The 19,490-nt window shown below is 37.8% G+C and overlaps 1 protein-coding gene across 5 annotated transcripts in view; it reads left to right on the forward strand.

Moving 5' to 3' along the window:
* Positions 1–19,490, forward strand: part of LOC135734533 (transient receptor potential cation channel subfamily M member 4-like) — a 564,782-nt gene that overhangs the window by 490,811 nt on the left and 54,481 nt on the right. For all 5 annotated transcript variants that reach the window (XM_065253375.2, XM_065253376.2, XM_065253379.2 and 2 more), the window contains 13 exons: positions 1,796–1,898; positions 2,032–2,153; positions 3,402–3,638; positions 4,066–4,167; positions 4,321–4,449; positions 4,541–4,670; positions 14,640–14,785; positions 14,854–14,966; positions 15,556–15,666; positions 15,760–15,803; positions 16,209–16,441; positions 16,612–16,727; positions 17,255–17,387. In XM_065253375.2, coding sequence (XP_065109447.1) covers positions 1,796–1,898; positions 2,032–2,153; positions 3,402–3,638; positions 4,066–4,167; positions 4,321–4,449; positions 4,541–4,670; positions 14,640–14,785; positions 14,854–14,966; positions 15,556–15,666; positions 15,760–15,803; positions 16,209–16,441; positions 16,612–16,727; positions 17,255–17,387 — 1,719 coding nt within the window. The remainder of the gene's footprint in view (positions 1–1,795; positions 1,899–2,031; positions 2,154–3,401; positions 3,639–4,065; positions 4,168–4,320; positions 4,450–4,540; positions 4,671–14,639; positions 14,786–14,853; positions 14,967–15,555; positions 15,667–15,759; positions 15,804–16,208; positions 16,442–16,611; positions 16,728–17,254; positions 17,388–19,490) is intronic.

Raw genomic sequence — 19,490 nt, forward strand, 5'->3', positions numbered from 1 at the left:
ACTGCAATGAACAATCCAACCCATATAACATCACAATATAACACAATTTTGTCTCGTATGCATTAAACAAATAAAATGATATGACATTTAAAGTGTTGACATATTCGCTTTTATGGATAATTATAACATTGGTAATTATAACAAACTCACCAGGTCAAAATGAAAGCTCAAAAAGTGCTCAATCCACACAATCACGCTGTATCATATATGCAAGTTAAATTCTGATTTCTTCAGTTTATATGAACTTATGAGTCATATTTTATCAAATTAAACACTCTGGCGATAAATCGGTGGTCTCTGTCGCTCTGCATCTCTCCTCTGAACTGAGACGCGATCCGAAAGCAAAAAAGGGGCGGAGCTTACAATTAAACACTCCGATTGGTTTACTCATTTCAGATTTATAATTCAGACTGAATTATTCACATATATTTCCTCATTTATAAAATAAATGTAGATGTATGAATAGTCTCTATTATATTTAAGCACACTTTAAAATAATAATATTTAATTATTTAACCAGGGTTACATTTAAGTAAAACTAAATTAGACAAAGTGCATTTTTAAAAAGTGTACTTAAGTATTTTAAGAAATATTGTGATGAAAGTGTACTTACTAAAAGTTAAGCTTAATTAGACGTTATTAAAAAGTGAATTTTTAAAAGTGCACTTAAGTGTGTTTATAAATATTATGATGAAAGTGTACTTACTATAAGTTAAAATTAATTAGATATTATTACAAAGTGCATTTTTTAAAAGTGTCCTTAAGTGTGTTAGTGAAATATTATGATGAAAGTGTACTTACTATAAGTTCAAATTAATTAGATATTATTACAAAGTGCATTTTTAAAAGTGCCCTTAAGTGTGTTTATAAATATTATGATGAAAGTGTACTTTCTTTAAGTTAAGCTTAATTAGACATTATTAAAAAGTGCATTTTTAAAAGTTCACTTAAGTGTGTTTATAAATATTATGATGAAAGTGTATTCCATTTAAGTACGCTTAAGTGGTCTTTAATTTATATTATATTATATTATCAGCAAGTGCACTTCTCAAAAAGTATACTCTTATTATTTTAAGCACACCCAAAGTACGCTTTCAATACACTTAAGTACGCTAATTTTTCACAAGGGTGCACAGGATCCGATCACACATCCAGATACAGATGTCACTTTGATGTTGACAAATGTAAACGCGCCGTGTCCTGATATACTGATGATCAGATCTGCGTGAACGGATCACCAAGATCACATGTTAATGCAAAGTGTAAACCCAGCCAGTCACTTGTGAAATGTTTAGAACAGAGGGTAAGGTCAAACTAATTGTTGTTGAATTTCCGAATAAATGAACATTAACCATTGTTCTCGTATATTAATGTTTTCAGAAGCCTGTGTAATAATTTAGTTTCCTGACATCCATAATTGAACAGCGTTTTCATGACATGGTGCGATATTCCTTGATGGTTTGTTTGGCAAAAGGGGGGTGGGGCGGTGGACGGTGACAGTGCTCGGGGTGGTGACTGAAGGCAGTGTGTTTCTGGCATCACGTTTTTACGGAAGTCTCATAAAAAACACAGCTACTTAAAGCAGGCTGTGTGCATTTTACTGTAAAATGACTGTCTTGAAACTTATATGGTACTTACATAGCCTCTAGACTGCTGTTATCATAGAAAAAGCCATGAAATTTCAGATTTGACAATATGGGACCTCATCAGCATAATATTTTTGAAAATAAAGAACAACAAATCTTTATTTTTATAAAAATCATGCTGACAGTTTTTGTTTCTTTGTTCTTAATAGCTTTTAAGCATTTACCAGAACAAAGACCTCATCTTCATATATCATGCAGAGCAGGAGGGGGTGGATGATTTTGACACTGTGTTACTTAAAACTCTTGTTCAAGGTAAAGTCATTAATTCACAGTAATAATATAATAACTACTAACCCCTCTGAATAGCAAGTGTTATCTACAGCAGACTTTGGTGTTTGTGTATTTTAAGTCTCCTGATACATTTTGCTCTTTGTGTATATGCTAGCGAGTAAGCATCGTGTCTCTGGGGCTACCAATCCATATGCTGATGAGTTGAGATTGGCTGTAACCTGGAACAGAGTGGATATTGCCAAGAGTGAACTCTTCAATGGAAACATTCAGTGGAAGGTAGAGAATTGGGATTTACCGGTAACACTTTACAATAAGGTTACATTTTCTCAAAAATTAGGTAATGCATTAGCTAACATGAACTATCAATGAACAATTGTCCTACAGCATTAAATAATCTTAGCTTTTTGTTAATTTTAGCATTTAAACTTTAAACTGTTAATGCACCATGAACTAACATAAATAACTGTATTGACATTAACTAACATTAATAAGAATTAATAAATGCTGAAAAACTATATTGTTTATTGTTTTTTCATGTTAGTTAATGCGTTAACGAATGTTTACTAACATAAGGTTACTTACAATCTTACTGTGAAGTGTTACCAATTCTCCAGTTTATTTTGAAATACTTTATTTATTTAAAAAAATGAATTAATCATTAATTATATTTAGCATATTCATGGAATATTACATTATAATATTATAAATAAATGGATACACTATTATGTATTGAGTAATTCTTTTTTACTAATACATTATTGACAAAAAACGGTGCACTTAATTATTGATTTATTGGAATAATTATTGATTTAATTATTTCCTTACAAATAATTTGGCCCTCTATAGAAACTTAGTATAAAGTAAATGCTTTCCGAATATTCAGATCAAAGGGAGGGCTGCACAAAGTCTTGCAATCCTCAATAGCATCTCTACCGTTTTGTTGCTTGAGTAATCCTTTCTGTGTGTTTCGTGTCCAAGTATAGGCACTAATGACCCCTTGGTTTCAGGGGTAGTCATGGCCTTGTGGTTAGAGATTTGGTCTTGTAACCCGAAGATCTCATGACCGGAAGGTTGTGAATGAGGTGCCCTTGAGCAAGGCACGTTTTCCAGTGATAGCTGCCCACTGCTCTGGGTGAACTTTACATTACTTTTTAAGATCAGTGGGCAGGGCTAAAGAAGGAGAGATGTAGAAGTAGGCGTTGATTTTCTTTTGCAACTGCGCTTTTTATTAAACTATGTCAAAAGCTGATTTTTTTTTTATTTCTACACGGTTAAAAAACAAGGTGCTTCACAGCGATGCCAGTTAAGAACCCTTTTTTGGTTCCTCAAAGAACCATTTAGTCAAAGGTTCTTCAAAGAAGAATCAGCATTGTGAAGCACCTTTATTTTTGAGAGTGTAAGTTCATGAGCATTGTTTTTTGTTTAGTATTAACTTGTTAAAGAAAGTTATTATAAAGTGTAAAACTATGGTGACTTGTGTTAAAATGTTATGATAACCTGGTACTTTTAACCTTGCATACACAGTATCAAGACCTGGAAGATTCCATAACTGATGCTTTACAGAACAATAAACCACAGTTTTTACGCCTCTTCATTGATAATGGTCTGAACATTTTGGATTACATGACTTACGGCCGATTGGAGGACCTTTACAACTCCATCCCTGAAAACTGCTTGGCCAACTCATTACTTCAACATCTCTTAGGAGTCCGTCTGAATGAGGCTAACACCAAACACCCAAAAAAAATCAGCCTTTACGAGGTACAAATTCAAAATTAAAGAGTAGACTTTGCAAGTATTTTTTGCTTTCTCAAACCTTAAAAATGTTCTCCTGCAAATCTTCGCACTCTCTTTTGACTACGTCATCTCTGATGACAATGCTACTTGCAGGACCGGAACAGAAAAAGTAGTAAACACTGTACAATCAAAAAAACAAAAAACTGGCCTGCAAAAAATACCATTTGTTCTTGTTCAGTACTTCCTTTGTTACTTTTGTTAGTACTCAGATAATACCTAGTACAGTGATGTTAATATGGTTTAAATAATTTTATTGTTTAAAAAAATAGTTTTCAAATATTTGTATAGATTTCTGGTAATTTTGTTTTGAAAAAATTAATAAAATTAAGAATATAAATATAAAATTAAGGCAGATAAACACAAATCTGATTTCTCTGTATCCTCTCCCCAGGTGTCTCACCTGCTTGAGAATCTTTTAGGGGAGGTATGCCTGCCTTTCTATACTTCTGTACTCAGTCTGGGCACACAATCCTCCAAAAGAAAAGTTTTTAAGGTAGGCTACATCTCTTATTTTGTTTTTACTGTAGGTATTCTCACATGGGTTTTTACAGTATTTGCTCAGTACTTGAAAATGCAATTTAAGTAATGAAAGTGATTAAAGCTTACTTGATTTTGTACCCCCTTGTCTTGGAATACTACTCCTCAGAAAGCATGCGAGGTCCTGCAGGGGTCTTGCAAATATCGGGAAGAATGGTGTAGGCACGCCTGGTTGAGTCTATTTATCTGGGCTGTGCTGCAGAACCGCAGTGAAATGGCCATATTTTTCTGGGAAATGGTAAGTTGAGCTGCTGAAGTTTTGTCAATAAAGAAACTGATTATATTTGTCTTGTCAGTATCATAACTGTGCCTTCTGAATCTCTTCAAAGTGCGGAGAGTCCGTTTTGACGGCTTTGGGAGGTTGCAAACTCTTAAGAGAGCTGTCTAAATTGGAGAATGAGACAGAAGCAAAGCTTTCCATAAGGGATTTGGCCCTGAAGTTTGAGTATATGGCTCATGGTAAGACGTTTTTAGACATGCCTAACTCAAAACAGTTGTTAAAGTAATAATTTACCCATAAAATACACATTTTTATTAAAATGGCAGTAGCGGCATTTACACATAAAACACAAATTTTGATTAAAATGGCAGTAGCTGCGTTTGCATGGACAATTGTAATAGCTTAAAATGTTCAATGCGAATGAAAATGCTTCATGTAAACACCTCAGTCAAAATAAAAAGAGCCAAACCGATACAAAATCTAATTGTCAAATCTTATCTCAAATCTACTTGATCGGATTAATAACTGAAACTGGGGCGCTCAGGCACGTGCAATCTTTTTTTTTTTCAATTTAATGGCGGTTGGCAAACCCACTTAAAGGTGCATTTCGCCAACCTGCTGGACTGGAGTGTGCAGCGACATAGAATTGGCGTAATGACGTATGACACAAAGAACGCAAGCATGTGTTGTTAAAGGAAGTCACATGAAGTGAATGTTTTGTCATTCTTACATTTTCCTAATCTCTTTCCAATCCTCTGTAAAGTGATACGAGACAGCGTTGTCTGGTCAGTCCATGATTTATACTCTGATCCACAAACGTGTGAAGCTCTCGTGGACGGTCTCTGCAGCACCGTGTGAAGTTGAACATGCTTTTTGGGCACAAGTGAATGTTTTTTTTTTTTTTTGCTGCTGCTTGATAATCAGGATGGTACAAAGCTCTGTGTGCTCATCGTTTATTAACTCTTTCCCTGCCATTAACGAGTTATCTTGTCAATCTGCAATACTGCTATTATCCACCAGGTGGCACTCTACCCCAACTTATAAAACCCGGATTTATTGCTCTAGGGCAAACAGCTGTATGTCTGTGTAAGTTTTAAGGATCGCTCTGAATCTGATCTCTATCAAAAGTCCTTCACAAAAATGGAATTATCTTTGTGTTTTTGTGTGCATGTCAAATGATAAAATCTGATTTGAACCTTGTGCCATATAAACACGCACATCAATCACATTACCCGATCACATTATTAAGTGTTCATGTAAATGTCACAGGTGGGAGTGGACCGCCCCCTGTCGTGGGTCACGCTCCTCCTTCTGTTCCCACCCCGAGGAGGTCCCAAAACACCCCAATGACCAGACAGACGAAGGAATAAAATATAACAATCTTTATTAAATAGTAAAAACACAAAAAAAGGAGATTTAAATATTTAAAAGAGCATCGAGTCCTTTGGCCTTCATCTCTTGGGTGTTCACAGGGGCATTCAGGTGGGTACACGGGGCCTTTAACTTTGGACAGCAGGTAAGTATACAGGGCCATTAACTTTGGACAACAGGCAAGTATACGGGGCCTTTAACTTTGGACGGGCAGGGGAGTATACGGGGCCTTTAACTTTGAACAGTAGCTGAGTATATGGGGCCTTTAACTTTTGCACAGCAGCTGAGTATACGAGGCCTTTAACTTTGGATGGGCAGCTGAGTATACGGGGCCTCTAACTTTGGACAACAGGCAAGTATACGGGGCCTTTAACTTTGGACGGGCAGGGGAGTATATGGGGCCTTTAACTTTGGACGGGCAGCTGAGTATACAGGGCCTTTAACTTTGGACAACAGGCAAGCATACGGGGGCATTTAACTTTGGACGGGCAGGGGAGTATATGGGGCCTTTAAATTTGAACAGCAGCTGAATATACGGGGCCTTTAACTTTGGACCACAGGCAAGCATACAGGGCCTTTAACTTTGGACGGGCAGGGGAGTATACGGGGCCTTTAATTTTGAACAGCAGCTGAGTATATGGGGCCTTTAACTTTTGCACAGCAGCTGAGAATACAGGGCCTTTAACTTTGGACGGGCAGCTGAGTATACAGGGCCTTTAACTTTGGACAACAGGCAAGTATACGGGGCCTTTAACTTTGGACGGGCAGGGGAGTTTACGGGGCCTTTAACTTTGAACAGCAGCTGAGTATACGGGGCCTTTAACTTTGGACGGGCAGGGGAGTATACGGGGCCTTTAACTTTGAACAGCAGCTGAGTATATGGGGCCTTTAACTTTTGCACAGCAGCTGAGAATACAGGGCCTTTAACTTTGGACGGGCAGCTGAGTATACGGGGCCTTTAACTTTGGACAACAGGCAAGTATACGGGGCCTTTAACTTTGGACGGGCAGGGGAGTTTACGGGGCCTTTAACTTTGAACAGCAGCTGAGTATACGGGGCCTTTAACTTTTGCACAGCAGCTGAGTATACGGGGCCTTTAACTTTGGACGGGCAGCTGAGTATACGGGGCCTTTAACTTTGAACAGCAGCTGAATATACGGGGTCTTTAACTTTTGCACAGCAGCTGAGTATACGGGGCCTTTAACTTTGAACAGCAGCTGAATATACGGGGTCTTTAACTTTTGCACAGCAGCTGAGTATACAGGGTCTTTAACTTTGAACAGCAGTTGAGTATACGGGGCCTTTAACTTTTGCACAACAGCTGAATATATGGGGCCTTTAACTTTTGCAGGCAAGGAGGCTTTACAGGTGAGTCTTTGGTAAGCTTAACTTGCAGCAGGCGTACAACACTGGGCTTTAGCAGGCAAGGAGGCTTCACAGGTGAGTACTGGGTAAGCTTAATTTACAGCATGCGTACAACACTGGGCTTTAGCAGGCAAGGAGGCTTTACAGGTGAGTACTTGGTAAGGTTCACTTACAGCAGGCGTACAACACTGGGCTTTAGCAGGCAAGGAGGCTTTACAGGTGAGTACTTGGTAAGCTTAACTTACAGCAGGCATACAACACTGGGCTTTAGCAGGCAAGGAGGCTTTACAGGTGAGTACTTCGTAAGCTTAACTTACAGCAAGCGTACAATACTTTTCTTCACAGGCATGGGAGGATGAAACCAGTCTCTGGATCGTGTGCAGATGTAGAAAACGTCCGTCCAATCCCACCACTCAACTCGGGGATGTTCAATCCTGCTCCTGGAGGGCCAGTGTCTCTGCAGAGTTTTATTCCAACCCTAATCAAACACACCTGATCCAGCTAATCAAGGTCTTACTAGGCAGACTAGATACTTTGAGGCAGGTGTGGTGAGGGAAGTTTTAGCTAAACTGTGCAGGACGCCGGCCCTCCAGGACCGACTTTGGACTCCCCTGACTCAACTCCTCGTATACAGGGCTCCATACTCAGCCTATGAGGTGATCACTGAGAAACATGTAAAACAGCACACCACGGCATTTCTCCACGTGCACTTACTTCAAATAAAAGCACCCACCGCAATCTTCACACTCACGTGAACTAAGGTCAGTACCACAACTTCGGCCCAGTTTCAAAGTCCTGGATATACGGGCAACGAGGGCTGGAGAGCAGCACGGGAAAGCGTAGATGGCACAATCCTGAGCTTCCTCCGCTTTTCCCATGCCTTACAGCGGCTAAAACAGACTCTCAGCAGATGCACTATTACTCCACCTCCGCTTCTTCCTTCAGATTTTCTCGTTACCTGCGTTCGGCATCTCCAGTTCCTCCAAGACACATAGTGAAATCATATCAACACTGCCCATTCATGATCTTCCACATATCTCTGAATTGGATTCCACTCAATGTCCGTAGTTTCTTCGCCCAGTCTGTAATCCACATCAACCGTCTCCCAGCACACACCGGAACAACTTCGCCGACGCGTCTCTTCAGCCCTGCAGTCTTTCCGCTTTGCTGCTCGCGAACGCCGGAACAGACGTGGCTTTTCTACACTTCCTTAAAGGGTACTCCTCTGCTGCCAATGGCTTCTCTTCCAGACGCTCGGCGTTGCTCTCGGCTTCGGGCGTTGCTCTCGGCTTCGGGCTTTCCCTCGCCCGCCCCCTTTTGTAACACACCCCACGGCTCCCAGAGAGAATTGCAACTCGACCGCCCTCTGCTTTTCCAACACCCGTTATATAGTCCTCCTCCTCTCATGAAAGCCAATCGCTGATCGCCCCATTCATCTCGCACACCTGTATGATATCATTCGTGATTTTGCTTGAAAAAATCTACATCTAATAATAATAATAATAATAATAATAATAACTTTATTTTGTATAGCACTTTTAAAAGTCATTTCTCAAAGCGCTTTACATAAGCATAAATTAAGATACATAAAATACGCATGATAAACACATTACAAAATGTATTACAAACAATGAAGTAAATAGATAAAATTAATTAGAACTAAAAAGAATAAGAAAAAAACAATTAACAAATAAGTTAAAATGCTAAGTCGGGCTGTCCCCGACTAAGGATTTACACATTCAAATCAGAATTGTCAAATCTTTCTTTGTGTGTGTGAAAGGGTTGGGAGGGGCACGACCCTAGGTAGTCAGCAGGAGGGTAAAACTATTTTTATGTTCTTTTACACACTGCACACAGCAACAATTTTTAATAAAGCGACCAAAACTGCCTGCCAACTGACAGATGAACTGACAATGGCTTTCTTATTTAGGTTTAAATAAAAAGGTAATGTGGATAAACATTAGTAAAACGTTTTCTCATAACATTTTAACGCCGCGATGGAAATACAGAACATCACACAAACATATAAATAACATTTAAAAAAAACTGCCTAGAGAGGAAAAGAACACACTGACTGCAGACAGGATTTGCATTTCACATTTTGTGAAATTACATTGGCAAAATTGCCTCTGCCAGCATGCTTTAAGTGCAGTGCAACATCGACACAACGAAAAACAATAAAAAGCATTAATTTACAGAATTAAATTAGAACAGAATATACATTTCTAATAATAAAAATAAAAATAAAAACTAAATCACAGGGAGCATAATAAATGTGTGCAAAATGTCAACGTGCAGGGGAACATATATATATAAAAAACACAAGTCACAGTTAAATTAGGTAACCCTGAGTGATTAATAAATACAATACAATTTATAAAATTATTAAAACAACGAAAGTTTAGCCATAATTGTGAACTTTCTCTTTTTAGATGCCAAAACAACAATAAACCTTAACTGGCAGTTTTTTAGCTAAACATGTTCATAGCAAATTAAAATTAGAAATGGCTGAAATGTTTGAAAACTCTTGTACCGTGTGGGCTTTGATTCTTTTCATATTGTGCGAGGAAAACCAACTTGTTAATGTTGGCGGGCAGCAGTGTGCTCCTGGTTTTACTAATAATAAATCCATCCTTGGAGAAAATTATTTCTGATGGTGTGGAAGTAGATGGGATGTTGTGGAATCTTTTTGCTGCCCTGGACAGCTTTGGGTATCTCTCCTCATTCTTTTGCCACAATTCCAGTGGTCCTGTACTGCTTTTCGTAGTGTCCTTTAAATAAGACCTCATCTAACTGTCCCCTGGCTGTTGCTCCTCTTCATTACTTGACAACAGCATCGACTTCACTTGGTCTTTCTCTTTATCTTGTCTTGAAGGGTCTGCAGTATGGTACTCTTCCATAGTTACATCGTGTACTAAGACCGACAGAATATTTTAAGTTGCAATTTTCTAGGCAGATATGGCTTGGAACTATACTCTCAAACTGGCGTAATAATCAAGGATTTTGCAGCTGTAACATGGCTGCAGGAGGCGCAATGATATTACGCATTGCCCGTAAATAGTCCCCTTAGTATCTTTCAAAGGCAGAGTACTATTTTTAAATCTTCGACTATTCGGGGTCACCCCTAAAAATAAGTATCAAAGACATATAGAAAACCCATAAATTACATCACATAAACAACCACAAAAAAATCACCTTTCATCCAAATGCTTCCTTAAAGTAATACGTTTTAAGGGATGATTTAAACATTTTCAGGGATGTTGCATTCGGAAGGCAGAGAATTCCATATCTTTGGGGCAAGTTATGAGAACGCCCTATCACCTATTCTTCTTAAGTGTTTTACCAGAACAACTAAAAGACCAGCATCGCTGTGTGAAAATTACGTGCCGGAATGTAGGGTATTAAGAGCTCAGAAAGATATTGAAGAGCAAGTCCATTTAATGCCTTGTAGGTCAACATAAGAATTTTAAAATCAACATGAAATTTGACAGGGGGCAGGTACAAGTTCTCTAAAATAGGTGTCGCTTGGTCTTGTTTTAGTCAAAATATGTTCAGCAGAGTTTTGTACCCACTGTAGTTTGTTCAAAGTAGATTTTGATGCTCCTCCTAACAAGGCATTTGTAACGAAGGGCTGCTAACACAAAGTGAGAAAGAGAAGAATCCATATGCAGAGGGTTTATTAAAACATCCCAAAAGGGCAGGCTAACGAATTCAAACCGGGTAATCCAAAAGTGTAATCCAAATAAACAGGCAAGGGTCAAAACCATGAACAAGAACAAGAAACAAAACATGAACAGGAAACAACAAGACAATGAACCGAAATGCTTGGTAATGCAGTGTTACACATACAATACTTCGCAGTGTGATGTGGAGATTGGACCAGTTATATAGGGACAGACAGGAAGTGAAATGTGACATGACAAGAATTCAAAATAAAACACCTAAACACAAAACCAAACAAAATACAAGACAAAACCCTTACAGCATTGCAATAATTAATAATCAATTCTAGAGAAAACCATGATATTTTTTTGGCTACAGGAAAAGGCAGCATGGACCGTAATCTGGATATATTTCTAAGATGCAACAAAGAAACTTTAACTATATTTCGTACGTGAAGATCAAGGGCCCTATTTTTACGACCTAAGCGCATTGTCTGAAGCGCACAGCGCAACGTCTAAATTGGCGTGTCCAAATCCACTTTTGCTAATTTAACGACGGGAAAAATTGTTTGTGTGCCGAGCACATGGTCGAAAAGGGTTGGTCTTTTTTTATGGGTAATGGGAGTATTTTGGGCGTAACGTGCAATAAACCAATGGGAGTCTCAGCTCTCATCCCCTTTAAAAGCCAGTTGCGCTGGCGCTATGTCTAATCCCTGTTTAGATGACGGACTTTGTAAACTGAAAAACTAAGCGGAGGAAGAAGATCCCCAGTTTAAGATTAATGTTAAATAATTGTGTTGTCTTTCACTTGTATTGAAATTTTTATTTTTTTATTAAAACCTTTAAAACCCGTTTTTCTTTTATTCATGGAAGTAAAAAAGCAGGCTTTTAATTGCTTTAAATGTATGGCTATCCAATATCATCAAAAAATAATTTACAAGTATGTAAGAAAAGGTTTGTACTCTAAAAATACTTTATTTGTAATAAACAGGAGATAAAGAATTTACAAACGGCTATCGCACGTTTCAGCACTTGGACAGCGTCAGTTTTTTTTAAGCATTACTTAAAAATGTTTCTCATCCCACCATATCCACAGGTACAGAGTCATCATATACAATAAATCTGTAAGGTAGCATTTAAAAAAAACATTTAAAAACAGATGCATTTGTTTAAAGCAAAGCATTTATTTACTTACCAGGCTGCAGGTGAAGCAGCTCTTTGTGCCTTCTTATGTCTCATAATCGGTCCTCATTTATGTCCAAGAGACTCAATAATAATCTTTTACATTCAATCTTTTAATCTTTCATATTTAAAAGCGTTTTTGTGCTGCTGCGCATTCAAGTACGTGATAAGTACACCCGCATTGTCGTCTCGTTTATAGGTGCATATTACTAATGCGCTCTTTAAATAACAAAAAACGTATTGCGCCATAGACTTTAGACCAGATTTTTGTTGGTCAATGGCGTAATCTATTTTAGTTGCCTCAAAATAGCAACGCGCCAACAATGCGCCTAAACACACCTCGTTTTCAGACCAGAATGCCCATATGCGCAAAAGGGGGCGCAAATGCATTTGCTATTTAAACAACGTTGCGCTTAACATGAAAATGATAATTGCGCAGGGTGGAAACTAGCAAAAGACACTTGCGTCACGCATTGCGCTGCATTGCGCCGGGTGTAAGATAGAGCCCCAAATGTTAAATTGGAATCAAAAATTTTGTCCAGGTTTTTTTATTTAGTTTGGAACTGAATAACAGAGCCATCCTCATGTACAGCTACAGGTTTCACTCTGCGTAAATGGTGAGGTGAACCAATGAGCATCACTTCAGTCTTATCACTGTTAAGACATAGAAAATTAACAGACATCCAATTTTTTATTTCTGTGATAAAGTTAGAAAGAAATGAAGCAACTACATTTACATCAGGTTTTAAGTGAATGTATATCTGGATGTCATCAGCATAAAAATAAAAGTCAAGACTAAAAGACCTCAAGAGTTGGCCAAGAGGGAAAATATAAAGACTAAAAAGTAGAGGGCCTAAAATTGAACCCTGGGGGCGTATTACAGAAAAATCCTAACTTTAAAATCTTATCTTAACTGTTTGGTAACCATGGTAATTTCAGTTAGGACCTCATTTAAGAAAAGCTATTACAGAATGACGTTCCTAAATGCATTATCTTATCTTAACTTTAGAGTAACCTCACAGGTGTCTTAACTTTAAACTTTAATGATAGCAGGCTGAAACAATCACATTATGATAGAACTGAGGGAGAATGACATTAATTTTTTTTAACAAAGTGCAGGATAAAAAACAGCAATGTTTGTTTTTGGATTACTCTTTGAATATATTTACCTTCACACATTCACATAATCACAATGTTTCTCACTAGTGGAGCGATCTTTCAATCTCTGTCATCCCTCATTATTAAAAAACTATTTAGTCATCTTATCCATGAACAATTGATGGGATCACAATGAATAAAGTACACATTTGACTCAGCATCTATTTCTTCACACATCTCTTTCAAATGTTGAAATGTACAGTAATATCCTACAGTAACACTTAGGAAGAATAGTTTTCTCATTTTTGTAAGTCACATTTGCTAAATGTTTAAATGTAATGGTAACTCACAGATGATGTACTAAAACACTAATAAAAACACAGACTATGATTACAATGAATTTAATAAAATTTATTTTTCTGCCCCATTAAAAATAAAAGGGACAATTCTTTTGTTTACTGTAGCAGCAGCTCACTCATTGCTGGTTGCTTGGTAACAGACCTGACAGTTGATAGCCGAATATGATTAAGAATTTAGGATTTCCTAACTAGAGATGAGATAAGATTTGGTGAGATAAGATGAGAATCCTAAATTAACTTAAGATTTGCTTCTGTAATATGAATTTGTGAAAAATCTTAATTTAACACATTATATCTTAAGTTAAGACCTAAGATAGAAAGTTTCTGTAATATGCCCCCTGAGGTACACCGTTTTTTTTACCACACCGACCTCAGATCTGCAGCCACCCAACACAACAAATTGTTTGCGATCTGAGAGATAAGACTTAAACCAGCTCAGAGCAGAGTCAGGTAAACCAAAGCCAGACTCTAGGCGGGAGAGTAAGTTATAATGATCAATAGTGTCAAAGGCAAATGCTTCTTGGACAAGACATAGTAAACAGTTGCAAAATCCCTAAATATGTAACTAGAAACATTGCAAATGATAAAAGTGAAAGATTAAGATTGAACGACACATTAGGTGGCGCTGTGGTCCATGTGATTGCCACATACGGGTTGTGCTCAGGTCCAAGTACTCACGGGGGAATGTTTGAATGTAATCCACGGTCGTTTTGCAAGTTGAAGGGCAGAATTAAGCACATTTGAATAAGAGGTATTTGATTAAAGTATTACTCCACTTTTTTAATTTACTTACCCCCATGTCATTTAAAATGTTGATGTCTTTTTTGTTCAGTTGAGAAGAAAATACGTTTTTAAAGGAAAACATTCAAGGATTTTCTCAATTTAATAGCCTTTGTTTAAGACCCTTATGCCTTGTTTGGGATCGTTCAGAGACCTTTGAAGCTGTGTTAAAACTGCAATTTTTAACTGCATTGAAACTGTAAACTCTTTAGGTCCAATAAAGTCTTTTAAATTGATTTCTTTATATGATAAAAATAGCATACATATTGATTAAACTGGCAATTGAATAACATAATATTCATGCTTGGGTGAACTATTTACATATTTAAAGAATATTTCATCACTTGAAGTTTTTAACATTCTCTCTTCTTCCCATTGGCATTATTGACAGACGTGTTTAGCACATGCTACCAAACCAAAGCAAGCTATTCCTTTAAGCTTTTGATCCGGAAGTCTCAGGTGTGGGGTAATGCCACCTGTCTGAAGATGGCCATGGCGGCAGATGCCCGCCTTTTCTTTAGCCATGATGGAGTGCAGGTCTGTTAACATAATTTTTTGGTCTCAGTGTACAAAAAGGTCAGTGTATTTAAAATCCGTCTTTTTAGTCCCTGTTATCTCAGATCTGGTGGGGTGATATGGAAAGAGGCACTGCAGCGTGGAAAGTCATCTTGACCATGTTAATTCCTCCTCTCTGCTGCACCAATCTCATTGAATTCAGGTCAGCATTTACAATATGTACATTTGCCAAAATGTTCCTAGATGCACTGTTAAGGTATGTTCATACTAAACTTGAAGATAAACTGCTAAGCAAATGGCAGACAAACTGTGTTGTCACACCAGATACAAAACGATTGGTCGCTTTCAGTTATTTCATGCCTGAACATGTATTCCACTGAATATTACTGCTAAATATTAAGATGTACATCAACACAATAAAATCACAGGTAGGTTGTCTACAAACCGGAAGGTTGGTGGTTCAATCCCCGGCTCCACCTGACCAAGTGTCAAGGTGTCCTTGAGCAAGACTCCTAACCCCATCTGCTCCCGACGAGCTGGATGGCGCCTTGCATGGCTGACACCGTCGTCAGTGTATGAATGAGTGAGTGAAAGGGAGTCAACTTGAAAAGCGCCTTGAAAATGGCCATAGGTCTGTTAAAAAGGGCTATATAAATGTTTATATTGCTACAAAAAGTTATTCTGATTCTAGCGCATAATCATGTCTTAAATTTGTTTTTGCTTTTTTGAGCCCAGTGTATGTCTGGACTGTATGTTGCATTGGTTCAAAAACAAACATTTATGTCCTACAGGAAAGTGGAGAATGTGGAAGAGGTGAAATCATCACAGGTGTCAAATCCAGCTTCAGAAGCAGACTGCCACTATGGAGAGACTGTCTTCTCTTTCTCTGATATAAAACACCAGTACATTTACCTTTCTATTTAATGCATCATTTTAAAGTAAAGTATTTGTAGACAGACATGCCTTCATATGTTACTTTCTTAATATATTACCAGTGATGCTGAGCAAGAGGACTCAAATATCAGACCTCCAACAAAAGGTTTGACTTTAAAAGTTGCTGACCATGTTTTTGAAGATTTAAATCACATTCTATTAAATGTTGTTGCCACCAGTTAATGCATCTACATTCTGCTTTCACAGTAATTGGCCCTCTGTAATGGCAGAATAATTTCAGGGGTAATTAAGTGTTTGGACCCCTAAAAATCAGTACAAAAAACATTAGGGTTCACTCTGTACTGCATGGCCAGCTGCATTATCAGTTTAATATAAAGGCTTTCAAAACATAGACATTGGCACTTACAATGCAATAAAATTGTTTATTATTTTGACCAATATATGATGCTGTTTTGATGCTAGAAGTTACAATAGGGGTTTACAAACACCCATTGTGTTTCTTCCTTTTAGTTTTTTTCTCAATTTCTTCTCCATTTCTTCATGTAATCAGGTACAATGATCCATCGCAAAAAGCAACCCTTTGTAATTACTCGTTGGAAGAAGTTCTGGTATGCCCCCGTCACCTCCTTTCTCGGCAATCTTCTGATGTACTTCATATTTTTGTTCCTGTATGCCTATGTATTACTGGTTGACTTTAAGCCCCCTCCTCCTGAAGGCCCTGCGGCCTCAGAGTATGTGCTCTATTTCTGGGTGTTCACAATCGTGTGTGAAGAGATTCGAGAGGTAGGTGATTAATTTCTCAAATAATTTTTTTGTATAATTTAAGTATAAATTAATAATGCTATCAAATTTGTGTCAGTATAGCAGTTTATACAGTTTAAAAAAACATACTAATCTAGATAAATGAAGGTCTTTATCTATTATTTTCACATTGTCTTCTCCTTTACTGCTAGACATTCATTGTAGGAAGCAAGACAGTTGCCCAGAGGTTGTTGCTGTATTTCCAGGATGTGTGGAATAAGTTTGATGTCCTAGCCATCTCCCTCTTCATTGCTGGTCTGTGCTGCAGGTAATAACCATTGACAGTTAGTTCTTTTACATTTGAAATTACATTTACGCATTTGACAGACACTTTTATCCAAATCGACTTAAAATGCTAATTCAATACTCTCTACAGAATCAACTGAATTAGGTAATAGGTTAATAAAGAGAACGTTAACACTTTACAAAAATGTTTTAAACATTAATTAATCCATTAACCAACACGAACAAACAATAAACAATATAGTTTTTGTATTAATTCTTGTTAATGTTAGTTAATGTTAATAGTCAATACAGTTCATTATATTAGTTCATTGTGCATTAATTAATGTTAACAGCTAAAACACTTGATTTTATAAATGTATTAGTAAATGCTGAAATTAACATTAAATAAGATCAATAAATGCGACTTAATGAATAAAAATATATCTTATAAAATGTACGTACAGCTTTGGATTTTTGTTTTCTTATGTATTCATTTTGTATTTATTAACTGATGATTAACTCATATGATTATGGCTACATGTGTATTTTTGACACTTGTGTCTGTTTCAGAATGTTTAATTGGTCATTCAGCATAGGACGTGGCATATTGTGTATGGACTACATGGTGTTTACTCTCAGACTGATTCACATTTTCACCGTTCACAGACAGCTGGGCCCCAAAATCATTATACTGGGCAAAATGGTGAGAGAAATAGAAGTGCCAGAAGTAGAAGTCTTATACTAAAAGTAAAAAATAACCTAAAAGTTGTGAATTTATTACAAGTAAAGCTCTCTATGGTAACAAGCATATACAGTACAGATGTGGTCCTTTAAAAATGCATGTCACAGGGAGAAGAATCACGCAAGCTCTTTCTGCATTCTCCAGGATTCTGCAGAAAGTGGATTAACTCTCTGGCACAGGAAATACCAAAACTGTAGATGGCAGTCATGTTTCATGTAGGCTGTACTGATGACGATATATGTGATAGGTTCATGCTGCGTATACTGTATGATATTGAAGTAACATGACACCACATGGATTCTCAATACTCTGTTAATACTATGATGTCATACACATGCATGCTTTTTGGCAAACGTTTGGTTGGCAAAGGTTTTTTTTGCCAGTAACATCAACATATTCTTCGTCAATTTCATTATGCTTCACCATTTGTTATAGTCAAAACCTAGTTTTACTGGGTAAAAAATGGATATATGAAATCTGACCCAAACGCACAACATTTGTCTTATTTTTTTTCTGCGCACTTAGAAGATTTAACTAAGAAAGAGATGTGATGTATAACGGAGTCTTACTACCAACCGGGGTAGCACTTTATTTTACACTACCTGTTCTTACCTTGTACATATATGATAAATATGTTGTACTAACAGACATGGTAATAATGAAATGGTATCATTACTATACTTACCAGTGTTACATACTTGGTAGTTATTATGTAACTCTAGATAAGTAGCAGGTGAAGCAGTTATCAACAGGAGTCCACAGAAACGTGTAAGTGTATTTGATTTTACACTTGTGAAGTTTTAGCGCAGTGTCGTTGCTAAGAAACGCTCTCTTGTTTACCTTTGTCTCACGTGCTGCAATCCGCGTTTGTTCTCGCGTGTCCTCGCATGCGTTAGTGTATTACAGTAAATACAGTAGTAGTTTCGGCCATTAACTTGTTGTTGATTGTTTTCGGGCGTGGCCAATGCCAGGAGAGTATTTAAACAGCAGTAAACAGTTCAGTCTTCAGGTGAAGCAGTTATCAACAGGAGTCCACAGAAACGTGTAAGTGTATTTGATTTTAGACTTGTGAAGTTTTAGCGCAGTGTCGTTGCTAAGAAACGCTCTCTTGTTTACCTTTGTCTCACGTGCTGCAATCCGCGTTTGTTCTCGCGTGTCCTCGTGTGCGTTAGTGTATTACAGTAAATACAGTAGTAGTTTCGGCCATTAACTTGTTGTTGATTGTTTTCGGGCGTGGCCTGCTGAGTTTCAGCCCACATTTGAAGCACTTATTAAAGCAGGCAGTCCACCGCGGCAGCGGTCGCGTGCAGCCCTCGTCGTGTGAAGACCGAAGAGTGTAAAGACCATTGACTCTACCTGCGCGACTCCACCGAGCAGGGACACCGACAGGGCACTTGAGTATTGCACTTTTTGTACAAACTTTTTCTATTTATCTATATAGCAATCTTTTTCCTCTCTTGTACATTTCCTATTCTTATAATTTCACTATGTGCTTTCAAATCTCTACTGTCATTACAACTCGTAAATCTGTTGTATCACGTCGCCGCGGGAGAAATATTAATAACCTCCGCACTCTCCCACCTTCCACTATTGCCTCACTCTCTCTTCCCATCGGCTTATGGAACTGCCAATCTGCTGTCAACAAAGCAGATTTCATAACTGCCATTGCCTCACATTCTGGCCTTTCTGTTTTAGCACTTACTGAGACATGGATTAAACCAGAGGACACTGCCACTCCGGCTGTCCTCTCCAACAACTACACTTTCTCACACAGTCCTCGCACAACAGGAAGGGGTAGAGGAACTGGTCTGCTCATCCCAAAGGACTGGAAATTCCAACAGCAAACCCCCTCATGTGACAGCAACTCTTTCGAATCGCATATTGTTACTATCATCCACCCTACTAAAATGCATTTTTTAGTTATCTATCGCCCCCCAGGTCAACTTGGACACTTCTTGGAGGAGTTAGACGTACTTCTGTCTTCATTCCCTGAGGATGGTACTCCTTTAGTAGTACTTGGTGACTTCAATATCCACCTGGAGAAACCACAGGCAGCTGACTTCA

This window comes from Paramisgurnus dabryanus, chromosome 1, assembly GCF_030506205.2.
Source record: "Paramisgurnus dabryanus chromosome 1, PD_genome_1.1, whole genome shotgun sequence".
Classification (NCBI taxonomy): domain Eukaryota; kingdom Metazoa; phylum Chordata; class Actinopteri; order Cypriniformes; family Cobitidae; genus Paramisgurnus; species Paramisgurnus dabryanus.